This window comes from Haliaeetus albicilla, chromosome 9, assembly GCF_947461875.1.
Source record: "Haliaeetus albicilla chromosome 9, bHalAlb1.1, whole genome shotgun sequence".
In the NCBI taxonomy this organism is placed as follows: Eukaryota; Metazoa; Chordata; class Aves; order Accipitriformes; family Accipitridae; genus Haliaeetus; species Haliaeetus albicilla.
This window is the reverse complement of record NC_091491.1, coordinates 34,037,410-34,054,735: the sequence shown is the minus strand read 5'-3', so window position 1 is coordinate 34,054,735 and position 17,326 is coordinate 34,037,410. Positions and strand designations below refer to the sequence as shown.

The 17,326-nt window shown below is 41.0% G+C and overlaps 1 protein-coding gene across 16 annotated transcripts in view; it reads right to left on the bottom strand.

The window, feature by feature from the left end:
* Positions 1-17,326, bottom strand: part of MCF2L2 (MCF.2 cell line derived transforming sequence-like 2) — a 187,689-nt gene that overhangs the window by 29,670 nt on the left and 140,693 nt on the right. For all 16 annotated transcript variants that reach the window (XM_069792609.1, XM_069792620.1, XM_069792607.1 and 13 more), the window contains exons 18-23: positions 17,215-17,284; positions 11,061-11,153; positions 10,470-10,562; positions 6,660-6,785; positions 1,672-1,893; positions 219-311 (exon numbers count right to left, since the gene is read on the bottom strand). In XM_069792609.1, the coding sequence (XP_069648710.1) occupies positions 219-311; positions 1,672-1,893; positions 6,660-6,785; positions 10,470-10,562; positions 11,061-11,153; positions 17,215-17,284 (697 nt within the window). The remainder of the gene's footprint in view (positions 1-218; positions 312-1,671; positions 1,894-6,659; positions 6,786-10,469; positions 10,563-11,060; positions 11,154-17,214; positions 17,285-17,326) is intronic.

Here is a 17,326-nt window from a genome sequence, read left to right as displayed (position 1 = left end):
GTAATTTTCCACTACTTTGTTTCCTCTTTTACCCAAAATCATGACTATTTTCACAATGATAAATTGGTAATTTCAGTGCCAACACAATAATGAAGCTTCCAAAGGCTATTGTTTCTTGAGTGTACAGGACAATGAAAGTCACGAAACTGAAAACTTTCTTAAAAACCAATTCAATTGAAAGGAAGCATAGTCTTGGAAAAAAAAAAGATTGCTGTTACCTGAATGATATAGACCTCTTCTCTGCCATTATACCAGATCTCAAACTTCTTGTTATCCCCTTTTACATTTTCTGTAATGCCCACAGTGCTCATCTGTTTCAAAATAGAAAAGAAGAACCTGGAATATGTCAACAGTCTTTAAACACTTTATCCTCTGAGAAGCATTTTTAAAAGGCTGCATTCACTTCTGCACCTTAGGGAGTCATTAAAAGTAAAATTCAGAACACGTTATTTCTCAACATCTAATTTATCATTCATCTTTTTGATTGTTAGAGGGGAAAAAAAATTAAGCACTCTAAAGTAACACAAGTTAATGTCTGATCACGAGTTTATCCTCTTTGCTTTTTTTGGTTGAACTGTGGGTCAGTTTTCAACCCTATCCTGGCTCTTGTCCACCTATACAAATTTTCAGTTTCAGGAAGGTGGTATTTTCAACTTGCCATCACTGACCTATTGAGGTGGGAGAGGAAGAGGGATGGAACAGGGCTTTGTGAGATTTAACAACTCGTCTGCAAATCCAGACAACACAAAATATTCTATATGGTTTCAGGAAAATGAAAAAAAGAGGTGAGCAAGAAGCTAAGTGCCTAACTAGGCAAGACGAACAAGGAACTGAAGAAAATAATTCTTGATTTCTTAAATGATAGGTTCTTAACCACAATTTTGAAGTCCACCTGCTACTATACTTATCAGCTTCCCATCTTCTTCCTGTATTTGTTCATCCCCCTTGTTCTGATTTGCCTCAGCATTAGGTTTGAAGATTTAAACAGCTCTGGTTATGTCATCATTCCTGCTATCTCCACAGAAAGAAACTTCAAACATTCATATGAATTGGTTCAGTCCTTGAACCAGGTTCTATTACAATTCCTGTCTGGTTACCCTATAATAAGTTTGCAGCATTACACTTGAAGACCCGTGTTAGTTGACTGAAGACACAAGTGTCACACCAATCTGCTTAAAGGGAAAATTTGGCCTACATATAAATCTCATCTTAACAGAAAATATCCTGACTCATATCTGGAAATGTTACTTTTGCAAATAAAAGGGCACTTCTGCGCTGTGATTCACCTGTAGCTGTTACTGTCACAGAATATATCTGCTCAACTGATGTCAATAGTAAAACTCACAATAGAACTGAACTTGGAGAATGCTTAGAGGCAGAACAATGAGACATGCAGGTCCATTCAGTCTTGCTTCTCTTTATGAGATGCTGAGCAAGAACACACAAGGTGCCTGTTTGTATCGAGTTGCAAAACCAAGGTTCACGTCTGCAGTTGCAGGGCATATGGCTGGGTCTGTTTCCAGATCAAAACTAAATGGGAGCTTTCATTTACTCAGGGGTGCAAGATAGCTCCAGATATGTGTACTTTCTTCAAGTCTCCACATGGAAACATCCCTATGTTGTGAGAACACCAGATTTATTTCTCTCCCCCACCATTACCACATTTATTACCTTTAATGAATTTTTAAAGCTGTATGAAGCAGTCTTCTCATGGCCATCTGTGTTCTCTTCCCGTTTCTTGCAGAAAAGTAGCATCTTTGTGTAGAGGAAGAGGTGTCTCTGCATCGGTTTGAATCTAGCCAAGTCCTTCACCTTGTTGTGCCCCTTCTTGTGGTCAGTCCACACATTGAAGGAACCTTGCATCAACAGTTTGCCAAGCTCACTGACATCCCCCTAGGAAGCAAGGAAAAGAGAGAGCCTATATCACATTCAAACTAGGGTAAACCCAGGCACAGTTCTTTCCCCTAGTGGTGTTTAAGCTTCCAGGCAGAGGCATGTGCCTAGGCATCCCTCGTGTTGGAGAGTGGACATGTTACAGCTGGAACCCCATCTGCACATGTCTCCTTGCTAAACCTGTGTAGTTTCCTCATATAACCATTAACCCATCGTTTTCCACATTCATGATTCCCAGTTTGTCTCCCCTTTCATAGTTAGTGTCTAAGGTCTGCAGTCCAGATATCCAAGCAATGGCCTTGGCTCTGAAAGATCTAGGTTCAGTTTCTGCTCTGCTACAAGCTTCTTCTATCCCTGGGCAAAACCTTGAAAGACGCTTAGATGTCTGAAGACACAGATTGGTGCCTAGAGGCATGTAGGTGTGTAATTCCCTCCCACTGCAAAATAGCCTTTAAAGCTTTGTCAATAGTTTCTGCAAACTGTGCAATCCTGCACAGCCTTGGGCAAAGAGGGAGCCATAAAAGTACCTGAGGGAGAGTGAAACTAGGCAGGAACTAGACCTTTCTAAGTTAAAGACCTTGTCTGAGGACCACTGATGGGTGAATACTTCAACTGATACAAATATTTGGCTCAGATGCCACCAGCACAATCATTTATAGCACAGTTCAGTACTAAAGAGTGTAGCAATGTCTGGAGAAAGGACATGGCAACATCTATATGGTAATGGGCTTCAACAAATAATGATAAACATAATTATCCTAGCAGCAAGTTTTTCTAGGAATGCTTTGTATAATAAGTTGAGGGAATAAGCTCAGTGCATTATTAAAGTACTTATTTTCAACATCTGTATGTTCTGTTGATTATAAGCTGAAGATGTTGGCTCCAAGTGGGAATGTCTGATTTCTTAAACTATGGATTGCAACCTGTTCTCCCTCTCATTCCCCATCCTCTACCCTAGATCCAGCTGTAAACCCAGGGTTTGATTAGGCACTTTTCCATTCCATATCAGGCTATTATTAGACTCTCCAAAGTATTCAGAAAACATCAGTAATTTCTGTAACAGTCTCTCATCTCTTATATAGAGTTCGATTTTTTTATTTGTGCATACAGGACCATGTGTGTTTGTATTTGTATGTGCATGTGGGTGTAATCTGAAAGCCTGTGAAAAGCCTATTGATGAGATGTAAAGCTAAATTAAAAAACCAACCAAACATATTTTCTACATAGTTCTGACAATGGTGAGAGGCTCCTGTCACTCCAGGCACTGTTCAATACAGCATTGAGATCCAGAAGCTCAGTTCAACTCTTGTGATAGGTCCGTCTCTTCAAACTTGGATCAGGATTATAGCAAGTGAAGTGGGGGGCTACCACTACAGAGAGAAAGAGGATGGACAGGGATGGAAGTCTGCAGCAATCCCACAAAAGACTTTGAATATCAGCCCATAAACCCTGGACTCTCTCTTCAGTGTGGGCAGCAAATAGAGAGGAGGACACTGCTTCTGGTAACCTGTGCTAGTGGACAGCAATATTTTGTCCTAAAGGAAGTTGATTTAAAATGGAGGATTTGATCACTATCTCAAATACTCCCTGTTAGAACAATACACTGTATCTCATGTTTATGGAAGATGAGAGATACGTACGAATGACTTAAGTGCTGCATAACTCATGGACAAACTACCCAGGACAGATTGTATACAAATGTTAGGATGATAGTAGGGAACATCTCTAAAACTTCTGCTCTCCAAGCTTTACTCTACTTTATTTCTGGCTTTGCCTAAAAATAATAAAAAACCTAAAACCAACCCCAAACTTACATGTTAGCAATTTCTTACACAAAAGTTCAGCTCCTCAAGTCTGCATGAGCACAGGTCCAAGAACCAGAATATCCTATGCAATCTGGAGCATCCATCAGCTGCCACAAAACCTGTTTTTCTGCTGGCATAATATCCTTCTCTGAAAGGTGTTCTAGGCAAGTACTTCTATCATGCCTGTATGGGAAAGACTCCACAAGATGGGGCACAGTTTCATGAGCTATGGGAGGTGTTTATTTGGCATCACAGCTGAGCACCTGGGACAGGTGGAACAGGGAGAAGAAATTATTGGGTTCATCCTCTTTCACACTTTCACCCCATTTGATAATCATGTTACAAACCATCTCAGGAATGCTGTCAGCATCGGGCTACACAGCAGCCATGTTCTGCTTTGTCATGTCTTTCAGTTCAGCTAACAAACCAAGACAAAAATCTAGCCCTTGGAGCTACTAGCTGGCATTTCATGGAAGACTGGTAAATTCAAAAGTAGAAGTTGCAAAGGAACAGGAATGCTCTGTTGAACTCCTGAGTACAAAACTATTCTGAAATTTGAAAGTAAGGGATAGGCAAGAGGATGACCTCAACAATTATATGAATAGGAATCTGAGTAGATCCCCTCTGCTAAGGATATGTTACCTTTCTTGGAGAAGCTTTTCTACCCATCCCTTACAGAACTGTTTAAAAACAAATTTTTGTAAAATTGCTGTAACTAAATACATTTAAACTGGGAAACACATGAGGAAGCTACCTTTCTCTTTGGGAATGAATCAGAAACAGTGGAAACTGGGGAAGTAAAAGACATGCTGTATCCATGAGCTTCCCATCCCCCTGTTGACTGGTCCAAGTCTGCAATAATAATATCCGGCCTTTAAAGACTCTTTCTAAAATGAATCTCTGAGACATTCAGAATTAGTCATAACCAGAATCGTTTCGAGAATCCTTCACAAGCTATTTGTCCTGACACCCAGAAGGCTGTAAAAGACTCACTACGGAAACCAAATGGACTTGAATCAAAAAAACCACACAGGTTTGTCTTTTCTGTAAATACAAATGAAGACTTGATTGTTTCAAAAGTTAAACTGTTGAACAAGGTAACACGTTCAGCAATGTGCAAGTTACTGGTTTGTGCAGCAGTTGCTAGAAACCACAGGAGGAGCCAGCAGGCTGTCACTGCAACCAGTGATTCAAAAAGTCACATCAAGCAAAACCACCCTGAGTGCTGAGAACAGTGGCACCAGGACAAAGACACCTGTCCCTAAAAAGTCCGTAAAAGTCTGGACAAACCTGAAAGCAGCAGAGATGTGTCTCAGTGTTCATTTATACTGCTCCAGGAAAAACTTTTCACAAAACAAAAGTGCTAGAAGGGAAAGTTTGTCTACTGTCATGGAAAAGTGAACACAAGCTTTGCCGCTGGCTTTAAATAAAACAAAAGAGCTTCCCAAGAGTAGAAAAACCAAAAGGAAAACCGACTACTAAAGTGAATCAGGTTTGGTTTTGAATTAAAAATCTAATTAACTATTCCTGTTCAGCCAACAAATCTGAACATAGTAGGACTCTCCTACCTTGAGAAAACTTGGAAAAACTGAAAGTTAGATGGAAATCATATCAAAAAGATACTGCTAATCCTCTAAGCAGGAAAACTTCATGCTATATTCTTAATTTAAACCCAACTCTTGGTGCAAAGACCTACAGCACAAGACCCCACTGATCAATTCATAATGGGTGTAGCTCATAGCTGTGCAGAAGGCTGAGATAAAGTATATGCTTTACTTAAGTTTGTCAGGTTTGGCAGACCTAAGTTATGGTTAGGACCTGTGGTGTTTCTCTGATCCACAGGCACTACAGCTAGTCTATGTGTTTACTTATATAACAAGGTGGCCACTGCTTCACATTCAACCCCATACAGCTACTGCAGGATAAGAATTCATATTCTCATTTCAAATGTAATGCACAATCCACAGGAACATCTCCAACTGTGTACAGCAGTGGATCTATGACATATAGCCGAGCAAGCAGTTAAATTTCTTTATAAAATAATGCTGACAGAGGGCATGGTTTCCTCAGCTACCAGATGCAGATGCACTTGCACAAAAGAGAGAACTATAAAAATTAAAACTCCTGAAGCCACTCCATCCTGCAAAACGCAGAATAACTCTTCTCACCCAGACACAGTCAGTATAGACCCCAGCACTTTCTTGGGAAGTCACATTCTGCACAAAATACTGGTTTTCTGGTATCCAGACTAAACCCTGTTACTCCGATTTAATAATTCTTTGAACCCAGCTTCTCAGTCCATTGTTTTTTCTTGACATTTTTACCCTGCAGCTATTTTTTACCACATCACTTTCAGGCCTCATTTCGACAGGCGTGCTTCTCCTTTATGTGTCAATCACTTCCACTTCTCACTTAAGGGCCCATCTTATGTAGGCAACACTAGTTCTTGAAAGTCATATGACTTCAGTGGTGCTTCAGTGGAGAGGTATATACATTTGTGGCCTTTGATTTGTACGTCGGTTATTATTTCATGTTTCAGATAAAGAGTTTGCCAGTCACTGGGATGGATTCTATTACCCACGTTAAATGAAAGCCAGATTTTCCTCCCTAAGTGCAAAAGATCTGGAAACACTTGAGTTGCACTGTGATCACAAAGTTTCAGCAAATTTCTTAAGTTATGTCTGTCACACTTGCTACCTTTCATCTACAAATGAGTTTTGGGTGTGATGACTCAGAAGGACTGCATTCATCACACTTCTTCCCCACATTCACATCCCCAACTTCACATGACAGGTATGTTGACATGTATTTTCAGTCACCACAACATGCCACTGAGTGGCATCCTTCAAGAATGTGGCACAAGCTCCTGCAAAGTGTACCCAGCCATGGGCACAGCATGATCAATGATGAGAGGAACACTGGATGGGTCAAGACCAGAGTAAAAGCAACAGCCAATAATACCTCATATCCCGTGATTGCTATCTGGTGCATTGAGTCATTTACTGATTTGATGATATCAAGCACCGTGGCCAGAGCTTCTTCCAATTCAGCCGTACCCTCTGAATTCTTGCTGCACTTCAGCATTTCCTGATTAAAAAAAGGTGCAAAAACTACTTGAAAACTTCTTATACCAGAAGGCACCATAAGACAATCCTCCCTGAAATTTGTGCTGCACAGACAAAGTAACAGAACTACAGGAAAAAACAAACAAACAAACAAAACCAAACAGGACATTCACCAGGATTGTCATTGAGTACATACATTTTGACCCTTTGGATATTTTCAAGTTTTATGGGTTCATTTAAGATGAGACAGGACCATTCTGACATATTTACAATGAACTTTCTGCATGTCACAGAATTACATCCAGGGTTTTTTTTACTCCATATCTTCTAGAAAAGAAACTCAAACTTAATACAATGATTTTAGGTGTTAGAGAATTCACCACTTCCTTTTGCAGTTTGTTCCACAAGGTACTTATTACCACTGTTAAAAATATAAATTAATTTCTAGTCTGAATTTGGCAGGTTTGACTTTCCACTCATCAGGTCTTAGCAAGCTCTTGTCAGATAAAGAATTTCTGCATGGGAAGAAGTCACTTGCTATGTAGATGTCAAATCATCTCACAAATCTCTCTTCCTTAAATTAAATGAGACTTCTTTAATCTATAACAGCTTTTTCAGCTGTTAATTTTTTTTTTTTTTTGGGGGGGGGGGGGGGGGAATACACCAGATATTACTATAAATCTTCCCCACCTCTTATTCTCTGCCTCTGCACTACAATCTACAGATCTGCAAACTTGAAAAGTTTTTTTGAGAGATAGTAATTTTGATGAACAATGCTGATCTCTCAGAAAAATTCATCAAACATTATATTCTGCTTGAAATAAGGGAAATTATTCCATCCTCCAACCCTTGCAAAATGAACAAGAGACAAAGTTCTGGACAAGTTAAGAAGCATGTGCCCATAGCAAAGAAAGAAACAAAACCTTTTGAGGTCTCAATTTCTGTAATTATTTCACATGCAGAAATCCTAGTTAGAGCTCCAAAGATTTAGGGACAACTACTTACATAGCCCAGTACAGTTACTTATAAGAATTATTTTTCTTATTTCTATATGTGTCTTTTGCTTGAAAAGTTTTAGTCATAGCTCAGGACTTAATTTTCTCTTCTTGTAACCAACAGTTATAACCTATGCAAATCCTGAAAGACACCAAAATCTTCATTTTAAATGAAATTAACTGCCTTGCCTCTTGCTCTTCTGCCTACAGAGGAGCCCTTAACCCGATTCAGATGCACGGATTGTTTTTTCCCCACTGTATTGTATAGAAAACAGTTACTGCCAATGAGTATGCCCCTGAGATCAGAATCAGACTCTGTACCTTTGCTAAAAGCACCTAGGGAAGAAAAGGTTAACAGATACAAACACACATATGGTTGGTACAGTCTTGAGAAGACATGAATCTCAAGGCAGCTGGAAGATGCCAAGACTACACCATAGAATTTGAAACCTAAGCCAAACAGGATTCTCCTACCATTAAACAGAAAAGGTAAGATGGCTCTACCCAAAAGTAGTAAGGTAACTGATCACATATAGTGTCCTGTGATTTTGATGCTTGGAATCCACATCCATTATTCAGCTGAAAGAATAAGTTTATTGGTTGTTCATAAGACAATAGTTCCAGTGACAGAATTCATAACCAAATAACTATTTTATTCATCATTATTGACTTGTCCCTGCCCTATATATCTATCAGAGGAATGAAAGAAGTGTTTGGCTGGATGCAATTTTCACTTCAGAAATGCAAGCTGTGAAGAAACTAAGAAATAAATTCTTGTAATAATAGCACCTCACTAAGAACTGTACAGTAAGTGAGTTTAGCTCTGTTTCCTTATGCTGACTACAATGTCAGCAGAAACTATGCTCCAAAAATACACCTAGGAATGAATCAAGACTACTAACTTTAGTAATCTTTATTATAGTAAGAATTAGACCCCTTCAGCAGGTGTGGCCATTGACATGATTTTCATTCAGGTATACAATTTTCAGCCACATTGTGAGTTTGGAAATCATTTAATCCAAAAGCTGAGGCACTTGTGTTCCTGTAAAACAGGGCTGCAAAAAGGTAGCTCTTGCAAACCCCAAAGAGCAGCAGTCTCTCCTCAAGTGCTTGGGTGACCAGGGCTTAGAAGCTAAAAGCAGGATGCATTCCTATAGTACCTGTTGCACAATTTCTAGGATGAGGATGGATCCCTGCTCTCTGTATAGTGGGCATGCTGCTTTATAATATTAGCTAAACTGACTGAAACCAGAGAGTTGCAATAATTGTGACCCAGGATTTAAAACTAGTCTGCCCATCATTCAAGGCACACAGCTGCTTAGGCACTTGTTTGTTACCAATTTTTTACTGACTGCCATTTTCCTACACTTTTAAATGCTCCTGCTGCCAGGGAAAGAGTGCACCATCTTCACAGATCTCATAATCCCTGACAAAGTAAATGTCTGTGCCAATGTGTTGTTGCTAAGTACAAAACTGGTCTGACCAGCTTCAGCCCCAATGGCTACAACCTGGTTTGCCTGAGAATTTTACTCCTTGATCTAATCTTTGTTTTATTTATAGTCATATTTCAAATTAAAAATAGAATCTGGTTTACTCTTGCTCTTCTGAGGACCTTGACATTTACTCCCTCGTGACAGAATAGTTTCAAGAAATAGAGCCAAATTTACTTCTGGATTACATTGATGTAGATCTACTGGAATCAGTGAAGTTGCACTCTTCTTAATATCACCCTTCAATATTTGGATTCTATAGTTTTGCATAAAGTCAATAAACAGGTCACAGAAATACTGCACAAGTGCATGGCCAGCCAGATCCTCACATGGCTTAAACTGGCACAACTTGACCAGTGCCATGGTAGCTATTAGCAAATAAAACTGCAGCCTAAAATCTTCATTGCAAATTTCACACTAAATTTCATGACAGTACACAATACTGCAAGCAGAGGCTTGAGAACAACATGTAATTCACCTTCATGACCTTCCCATGAGGAAGTCAGTAAACATTAATTTGAAGAACTGGGGAAATTAAGACAGAAGTTTAAACAACGATCTTCAAAAAGTGTCATTGGTTTAAAAGCACATATTTCCTGTTGCCCAGTTCAGACCAGAATTTCAAGCATGGACCACTTACAGTTCCAACTAAATCAAGAGGGAATTTCACCTATTCATTCCATTGAAAAGTTACAGAGAATTCGTTCCTAGCTGGGTCTTTAAAACGGAAGCACTGAAAGGGAGTGGCTCCTTCTGAAAAGTTTGAGTCACAACCATGGGAAAATATGAGGTTGAGAGAGCTGAGAGTTTTACTAAACAGGCACAGATGTCAGAGACAGTATTTAAAGCATCAGTTCCTGTTTTCAAACTGTAATACCATATACTGATCCAATAAAGCCAAATTCAATTTCTGTTTCAAAATAATTTTAAAAAGAGACAATAAAAAACTTACTATGCAAAATATCTTACTTTATATATATAGCAGTATATATAAACTAATATACTGCTATTGCTTAATATATAAGTTATAGAAGATATTCTGAAATAGAAGTCCTTTCTTTGACTGTTACCATTTTACAACTTAGCATTACAAAGTATTTGTTGAAGAAGTGAGAGAGAATTTATTTCCAGGTAGTCCTTCAGAAAACAATGCTGATATGCAATTCTGTGAGTAAAACAAGCTATGCATTGGAATTCTTTGCATTGTCATGGAGACCTTACCTTTAACAGCAACTGGTACTTGGTGATTCTCTGGACTGGCTTTAAGAGATAAGCATCTAGCGAGAGCTTATGATCCAATTTACGCTGACATTCCTGTAAGAGACAACAGGGAAGAAAAATACAATTGTTTCTTGAAACACAGGCAAGACACCAAGTTCATTATCATCTGGTAATCTGAAGATTATAAGCCTGTGAATTAATTGAGAGAGAAATTTGTTCCATCTGCATAGGAGTTTCCGCATTACTTTTGCCACAGTGAAAATATATCTAAACAAGACCTAAAGTTTAGGTTCAACTTAGTGTCGAAATCTGGCATGCCCTGCTTATGAGATTGCAATCATCTGGGGTTTGCAAAGAAGCCAGCACTTGGGCATAGCCTGAAGAGTCAGGCTCCTGTCCAGGAAATCTACCTGTTACTCTACCTACCTAGTCTTTTGCAGAAAGCTCCTTGACATACTGAGCACCTGCCATCAGTATAAGAAGCATGCAGAAAAGTCTGTATATTTCTCTAAGTTTTCTAAAGAAAGAAGAGATACAGAAGGAAAACAAGCTTTCATGGTCTTGCACTGCTAGTCTGCAATGAAATTCCACCTGAAAAAAGATGCTGTCTCCACACTGCCTCCAGAGAGCTTCAGACCTTGGTTTGTTCTGACAGTATTTTTCATATATTTGGAGGTCCTCTTTCTGCAAGAAAAGGAGAGTTTAAGGTAAGAAAAAAAGAATCCACAGAGCATCTGTCTTGAGTCACACTTTTTCTTACCTTCCATCCTAACATGTGAAGTTATTAATACATCGGCATGACTCTTGTATGTAAAAATATACTGAAGCTACCAAACTTGCTTTTTACTCCTGGAAAGTTAAATACACCTGAAAGTGAGATTTACTTTTTTCCCCCTCACTTTTTGCACAAAGCAAGGAGATTTCAGACTGGAAGATGCATAACCTAATTGCAAAACTGTTATTTTCCAGGGAAGGGAAATAGATGGTTTAAAACCAAAAAAATTAGAAATGTAAATTTTGATAGCAATACTGGTATAGACTGGTAATTACTAACAATGCTCACCACTTAGCTAAGGTTTACATGTCCAAAACACTTTGAAAATAGTCTTGGCTCTCAACAGTACAATGATGAACTAAAAAGCAGCAAGTTTGTCTTGTTGAAATCCCAGGCCAGGTGGGGGAAGTATTTCAACTCTGTCCTATCCAAATTAGAAGTGGGTGGATTCACTTGACCTCTATTTACCTTTGACTACACTCCAGGTGCTCTCACTGAAGTCCATGGCAAAAGTCTCACTGACTTCAGTGAAAACAAAGGCAATCTCTATAAAAGCCCGGAGAGGTGTATTTCAAGCTCCCTAGGCTATATGGGTAGATACGGATAGACAGGTGTTCCTCTGCCAGGTTCTCGGCTCACTAACTGCGCACCTGGTCAGCACAGAAGCCCTGCAGCCACGCGACCGTGGAGCAGTGCCATACAGGTACCTGAGCAGGGCTGGCTGTGTCTGACCGGCTGGGAGCTTCCCATCTTTGTCTGCACCTATGCTGGTGGATGTGACCTTAGTGAACCAAAGACAGCACCAAAAATAAATCTCAGGAATTCCTGGCTCTTGCCGCTGTGCTGTCAGCCCACTAGACAGTTCCTATACACTCTTGGTGCAGGGAAAGCATTTTCTTTTGTACAGAGTTACTAGAAGAAACCAGTCTTGCTGCTATCTTCCTCTATAGACCTATACTGCTGTCACCCTGATGAATCAGGTATGAAAGCAGAGCTATGCCATGTAACACCTTCCTGCATTAAGGATTATACAATACAAAAAGCTCTGTTACAGCTCAATAGAGTATTAATGGTGCTGTTTCAAAAGTAAGTGCAGTGTTTTCTTCACACAAATAGAATTGTTTGTACATGTTGCTTTGGATGGAAGTTAGCAGGGGGTAAAACCCACAAAACTAGAACCAATAACAAAGTGTAATCAAGCATTACAATTTGTTCCTGGCCCACAGAAACCTAATTGGACTGGGCAAGAACAGAGACAGCAACAGTCAAGAGCACTATCAGGGGAAGAGAAAAGTACCAATTTAAATTTAAAGAGAAGGTACAATAATCAACAATTTACTGGTAATTTGTCATAGTGGAACCACCCTATGCCAATGCAACCTACTGCTGCCTAAATCAGTGACACCTGCTTAGGCAGATACTTACATCTTCAAATACAGCTTTAAGCTTCTTAATAAGGTAAGGAATAGGAAATTTCTGGTGAAATTACTAGGATCAGACTCTAAAATGCCAAGAAATAATTAATTGCCTAATTACTCAAATCCCAGTCTGAAATGTTCCACACATCTCTCTCTTCATATGCAGAGGTTCTGACTTCTTGCTGGTACTTTTACACCGTGCTCGTCTCTCCTGTAATGCTTTTCCTTTCCATGGTGATTTGCATGCTGAGATATTTGTAAGCTTTCATGCACATGGCTGTATTGGGTTTGCGTGGCAAGGTTTTGGTAGCAGAGGGGCTAGAGGGGGTGGCTTCTGTGAGAAGCTGCTAGAAACTTCCCCCATGTCTGATAGAGCCAATGCCAGCCAGCTCCAAGATGGACCTGCTGCCGGCCAAGGCCGAGCCCATCAGCGATGGTGGTAGCGCCTCTGGGATAATGTATTTCAGACGGGGGAAAAGTTGCTGCGCAACAGAAGCTGCAGGTGGAGAGAGGAGTGAGAACATGTGAGAGAAACAATCCTGCAGACCCCCAGGTCAGTGAAGAAGGAGGGGGAGGAGGTGCTCCAGGCGCCAGAGCAGAGATTCCCCTGCAGCCCGTGGTGAAGACCATGGTGAGGCAGGCTGTCCCCCTGCAGCCCATGGATGCCCACGGTGGAGCAGATCTCCACCTGCAGCCTGGGGAGGACCCCGTGCCAGAGCAGGGGGATGCCTGGAGGAAGCTGTGACCCTGTGGGAAGCCCACACTGGAGCAGGCTCCTGGCAGGACCTGTGGACCCATGGAGAGAGGAGCCCACGCTGGAGCAGGTTTTCTAGCAGGACTTGTGACCCCATGGGGGACCCACGCTGGAGCAGTCTGTGCCTGAAGGACTGCAGCCCATGGGAAGGACCCATGCTGGAGCAGTTCGTGAAGGACTGTCTCCCATGGGAGGGACCCCACACTGGAGCAGGGGAAGAGTGTGAGGAGTCCTGCCCCTGAGGAGGAAGGAGAAGCAGACACCAGATGTGATGAACTGGCCGCAACCCCCATTCCCTGTCCCCCTGCGCTGCTGGCAGGGAGGAGGTAGTGAAAATCTGGACTGAAGTTGTGCCCAGGAAGAAGGGAGGGGCAGAGGGAAGGTGTTTTAAGATTTAGTTTTTATTTCTCATTATCCTACTCTGATTTGACTGGTAATAAATTAAACTAATTTTGCCAAGATGAGTTTGTTTTGCGTGTGACAGTAATTGCTGAGTCATCTCCCTGTCCTTATCTCAACCCACGAGCCTTTCATTATATTTTCTCTCCCCCATCCAGTTGAGGAGGGGGAGTGATAGAGTGGCTTTGGTGGGCACCTGGCATCCACCCAGGGTCAACCCACCACAGGCGTATATGCACAGTTCCAATTATCTTTGTTGACTGCTGATATATGAATAAATTTTGCTTCAGATTAGAATTTAGCCATTTGAATCCAACTCACAGGTTTCTGGTCAGGTGCTACAGTCCTTTCATGGTAGGTTCCTTTTCTAAATGTTTCTTTCTCCCTGAATGACCAAATGCTCCAACTGCTGACTCCTATTAAATTATTCTCTTTTTCCAAAGTTAGCAGTATGACTAAGAAAACAGTAGTAATTCACAGTGAGTGAGTCACTCCTGCCAGGGACCTCACCTGGCACATGTCGGTAAGCAGTCTGACACACCTTTTGTTTCTTCCTGAGCATTCTTACCTTGGTTTGGTAAGCTCTCCTTCTTCCCAGCCTTGTGTTTAGCAGATCAGCCCAGAGTGTCCCTCTTGGTGCTGATAAAGCACTAGAAGACCCATCCTGCAAGGCATTCAGCACACATCCCCTCTTCCAGCATCTGTGTCCTTGCCACACAGAGCTTTAAGCAAGGTCAAGCATCTTGGTGATAGTATAATAGCTATAATAGTATAATAGGGCAAAGTTGAGCTGGCTTACTTGTAATTTAGTTCATATGAAGATCATGCCCTAACAAGGTCAGGCAAAATGGGAGGGAGGACAAGAGGGGCATTTATGGCTCATCTCCCACCTGATTCTGCTACTGTGTTCCAGGAGAGAAGCCAGAGAGGAGAAATAGGATGGGACTCCGCAGGCTGTTTCTGCCATCACCTGAGAAGAAGAGTTCACATCCATGGTGACAGCTGACCAGGTGGCACTGGTGGAGGTGGGAGAGTGTGTGGGGACATGGCAGGGGAATGAGTGGCAGGGGATGGAGGGATTCAGGCACGAGGGTGTCCCACTGCAGCTCTCAGGACACTTTCAAGCAGCTCTGGAATCAGGACTGAAAAGTCCCAGTGTGATAAGACAGGGTAATATTCTTCAAGTATGAATCTAAAGATCAGTCTGTTTCTAATCACAGGCCCACCACAATGTTGTGGCAGGATGGTTACAGCCATACAAAGAAGGAGAAATGGGAAGTGAATCTGCAACAATGCGAGTTTCCCCCCAGAACTTGGCATCACCTTGAACTGCAGCCGTTTCAGTTTGCCCTGTGCCAAAGCAAGCACGGTCATAAGTCACAGGGCAAGCCAGAAGCCTCTGCTCAGCAGGAAGACGCAAAAAGCTGCCAAATCATGGGGAACACAAACACACAACCAGGCTTTTGTTTGTGCCTCCTAAAGGCAGTCCAACAGAAACAACAAATTTCTGGACTTTATGTGGCTTCTTCTAAAAACAGAACATAAGGGCAAGTTCTTGAATCAAAGGTGCTACTGTGTGAGCAGAGACATCTCAAGAGAGAGGCTTTTGCTTTCTTAGCGCGAAATTTGAAATAGGGAGAAAGCAAATGCATGATGTAACCTCTTATTCGATAGATTTAGTGTTTTTTGGCTAGGCCATAGAAACTGATAAGCAAAGGTGACAGAGGGACTGTTTTTCTTTCACTTCACACCTGAATCATAGCTTTATTGCTGCTGATTTCATATTGGTAGAATAGTAAGGAGAATTGGGCTCAACAGCTGTTTTTACAGAGAGAGACATAAGCTACAATATTTAAACAAGGAATCTGAACTTTCTGCAGAATTACAGGATCAATTCTGCATCAAAAATTTCTCTTTAGCTTCAAATCCAGGGATGTTTGCAACATATAGACCACTTTATGCTTCTTGGATTTCAAAGGTCTGCATTCTTCAAAGACTGTTTATCCTATTTTGCATAATGATTTCACCACAATATTTTCCTGCTCAGCATCTGAAGCTTAGGATAACAACGTATTTCTTAGTAGTGTCATTTACTCAAGCTCTAAATGCTTCGCTGTTAAACAGAAGATAATTCAGTGGACTTATATTCACATTTACACTCGTATAATGCTCTTCAGCCTGACCTGTTTGTAAATTGGGGGCATACCCTTTGGAAGTATCATATGTTCATAATTCCCATTGAAATCTTAAAGATGTGGCAGTGCTCAACACCTCTGACAATTGGGGTATGTATGTTTCATCCAAATCTGTCTGTATTTCATACAGCACCTTGTTAAAAAAAGATTTAACATGTACCCTGGCAAAGCAGAAAATGCTAGATGCAGTATACAGTAGAAGCAGGAGGTACCTTTGACTACAGTGAAGAGAACACATATTCCCGTTTCTCATGCCTTTTCCATTTCCCATGCAAAACACAGTCTTATTCAAGCAGTTTTGTCAGACTGTGAAAATGGTAGGAACTCACCGAAACAGTTTTTTTCTTATTAGTAGGGCCTCTGAATGAGTGCTATATAAATAAGCACCTTTTCTTATGTTACAGGAAATAGAACTAAGTCACGATAACTGGAGGAGGTGGGGGGGAATGACTGGGAGCTCTTGGAGAGAGTTGCAGAACTTAGGCACTGAAAGTCACAGAAAGTGAAAACACCTGCATCTGACCAGAACCACCACTGCCTTTTGGCTTTGGGCTTTCTCATAAACTGAGCTCACTCCACTTTTAAACAGCTAACCCTCACCACTTCATACAAGTGGGGAGAATCCCACTTGGTTGTTGACTTATGTGAACAAGTAAAGGAATCGACCTCATGGAGTTATGGAGTTGGTGGGGTTCCACCATGCAAGGAAGGTGATAGACTCTGCTGGACCAGTTCTAGGGGAGTAAGTCTCCTGAATGGTGCAGAGAAAAGAGAGAGAGGATCAACCAGGAACAGGATGTACTGTCTGCCCTCAGCGCAATCTGCTGTGATACTGTTCTCTGCTTACTTACAGTAGGGTTGTGTCTGACATACATCAGACTGCTGGTATAGATTTGTCTGATATGAAAAGCATGTTAAACATTTGGATGACTGTTGTGGTTTTTGGTTTGTTTGGGTTTTTTAGCCAGGGCTTAACATACATTGGTAAAACAGCGGTAACAGATCTCTTCCTGTCAGTAAACCGCATAAAGCTTCAGATTTCAGAATACACACTTGTTAATTGTGGCTTAATTTGGGAATATCTGCTTATGTGAGTTTCCATCATTCACAAAAGCAATCAGAGTGAAAGGATAGGAGTAAATCTGTAAGTACTACAGAATAAGACCATAGATATTCATACAAACCTGCAAAAGGATTCACTTACTCTTTTCAAAAAGCATCGGGCAAGAAGCTCAGGGTTTTCAATGCAATTTTCTATCTCCTTAAGGAAAATCCTGAGGGGGAGAAAGGAAAGCAAACAGTAATGTAACATCCTA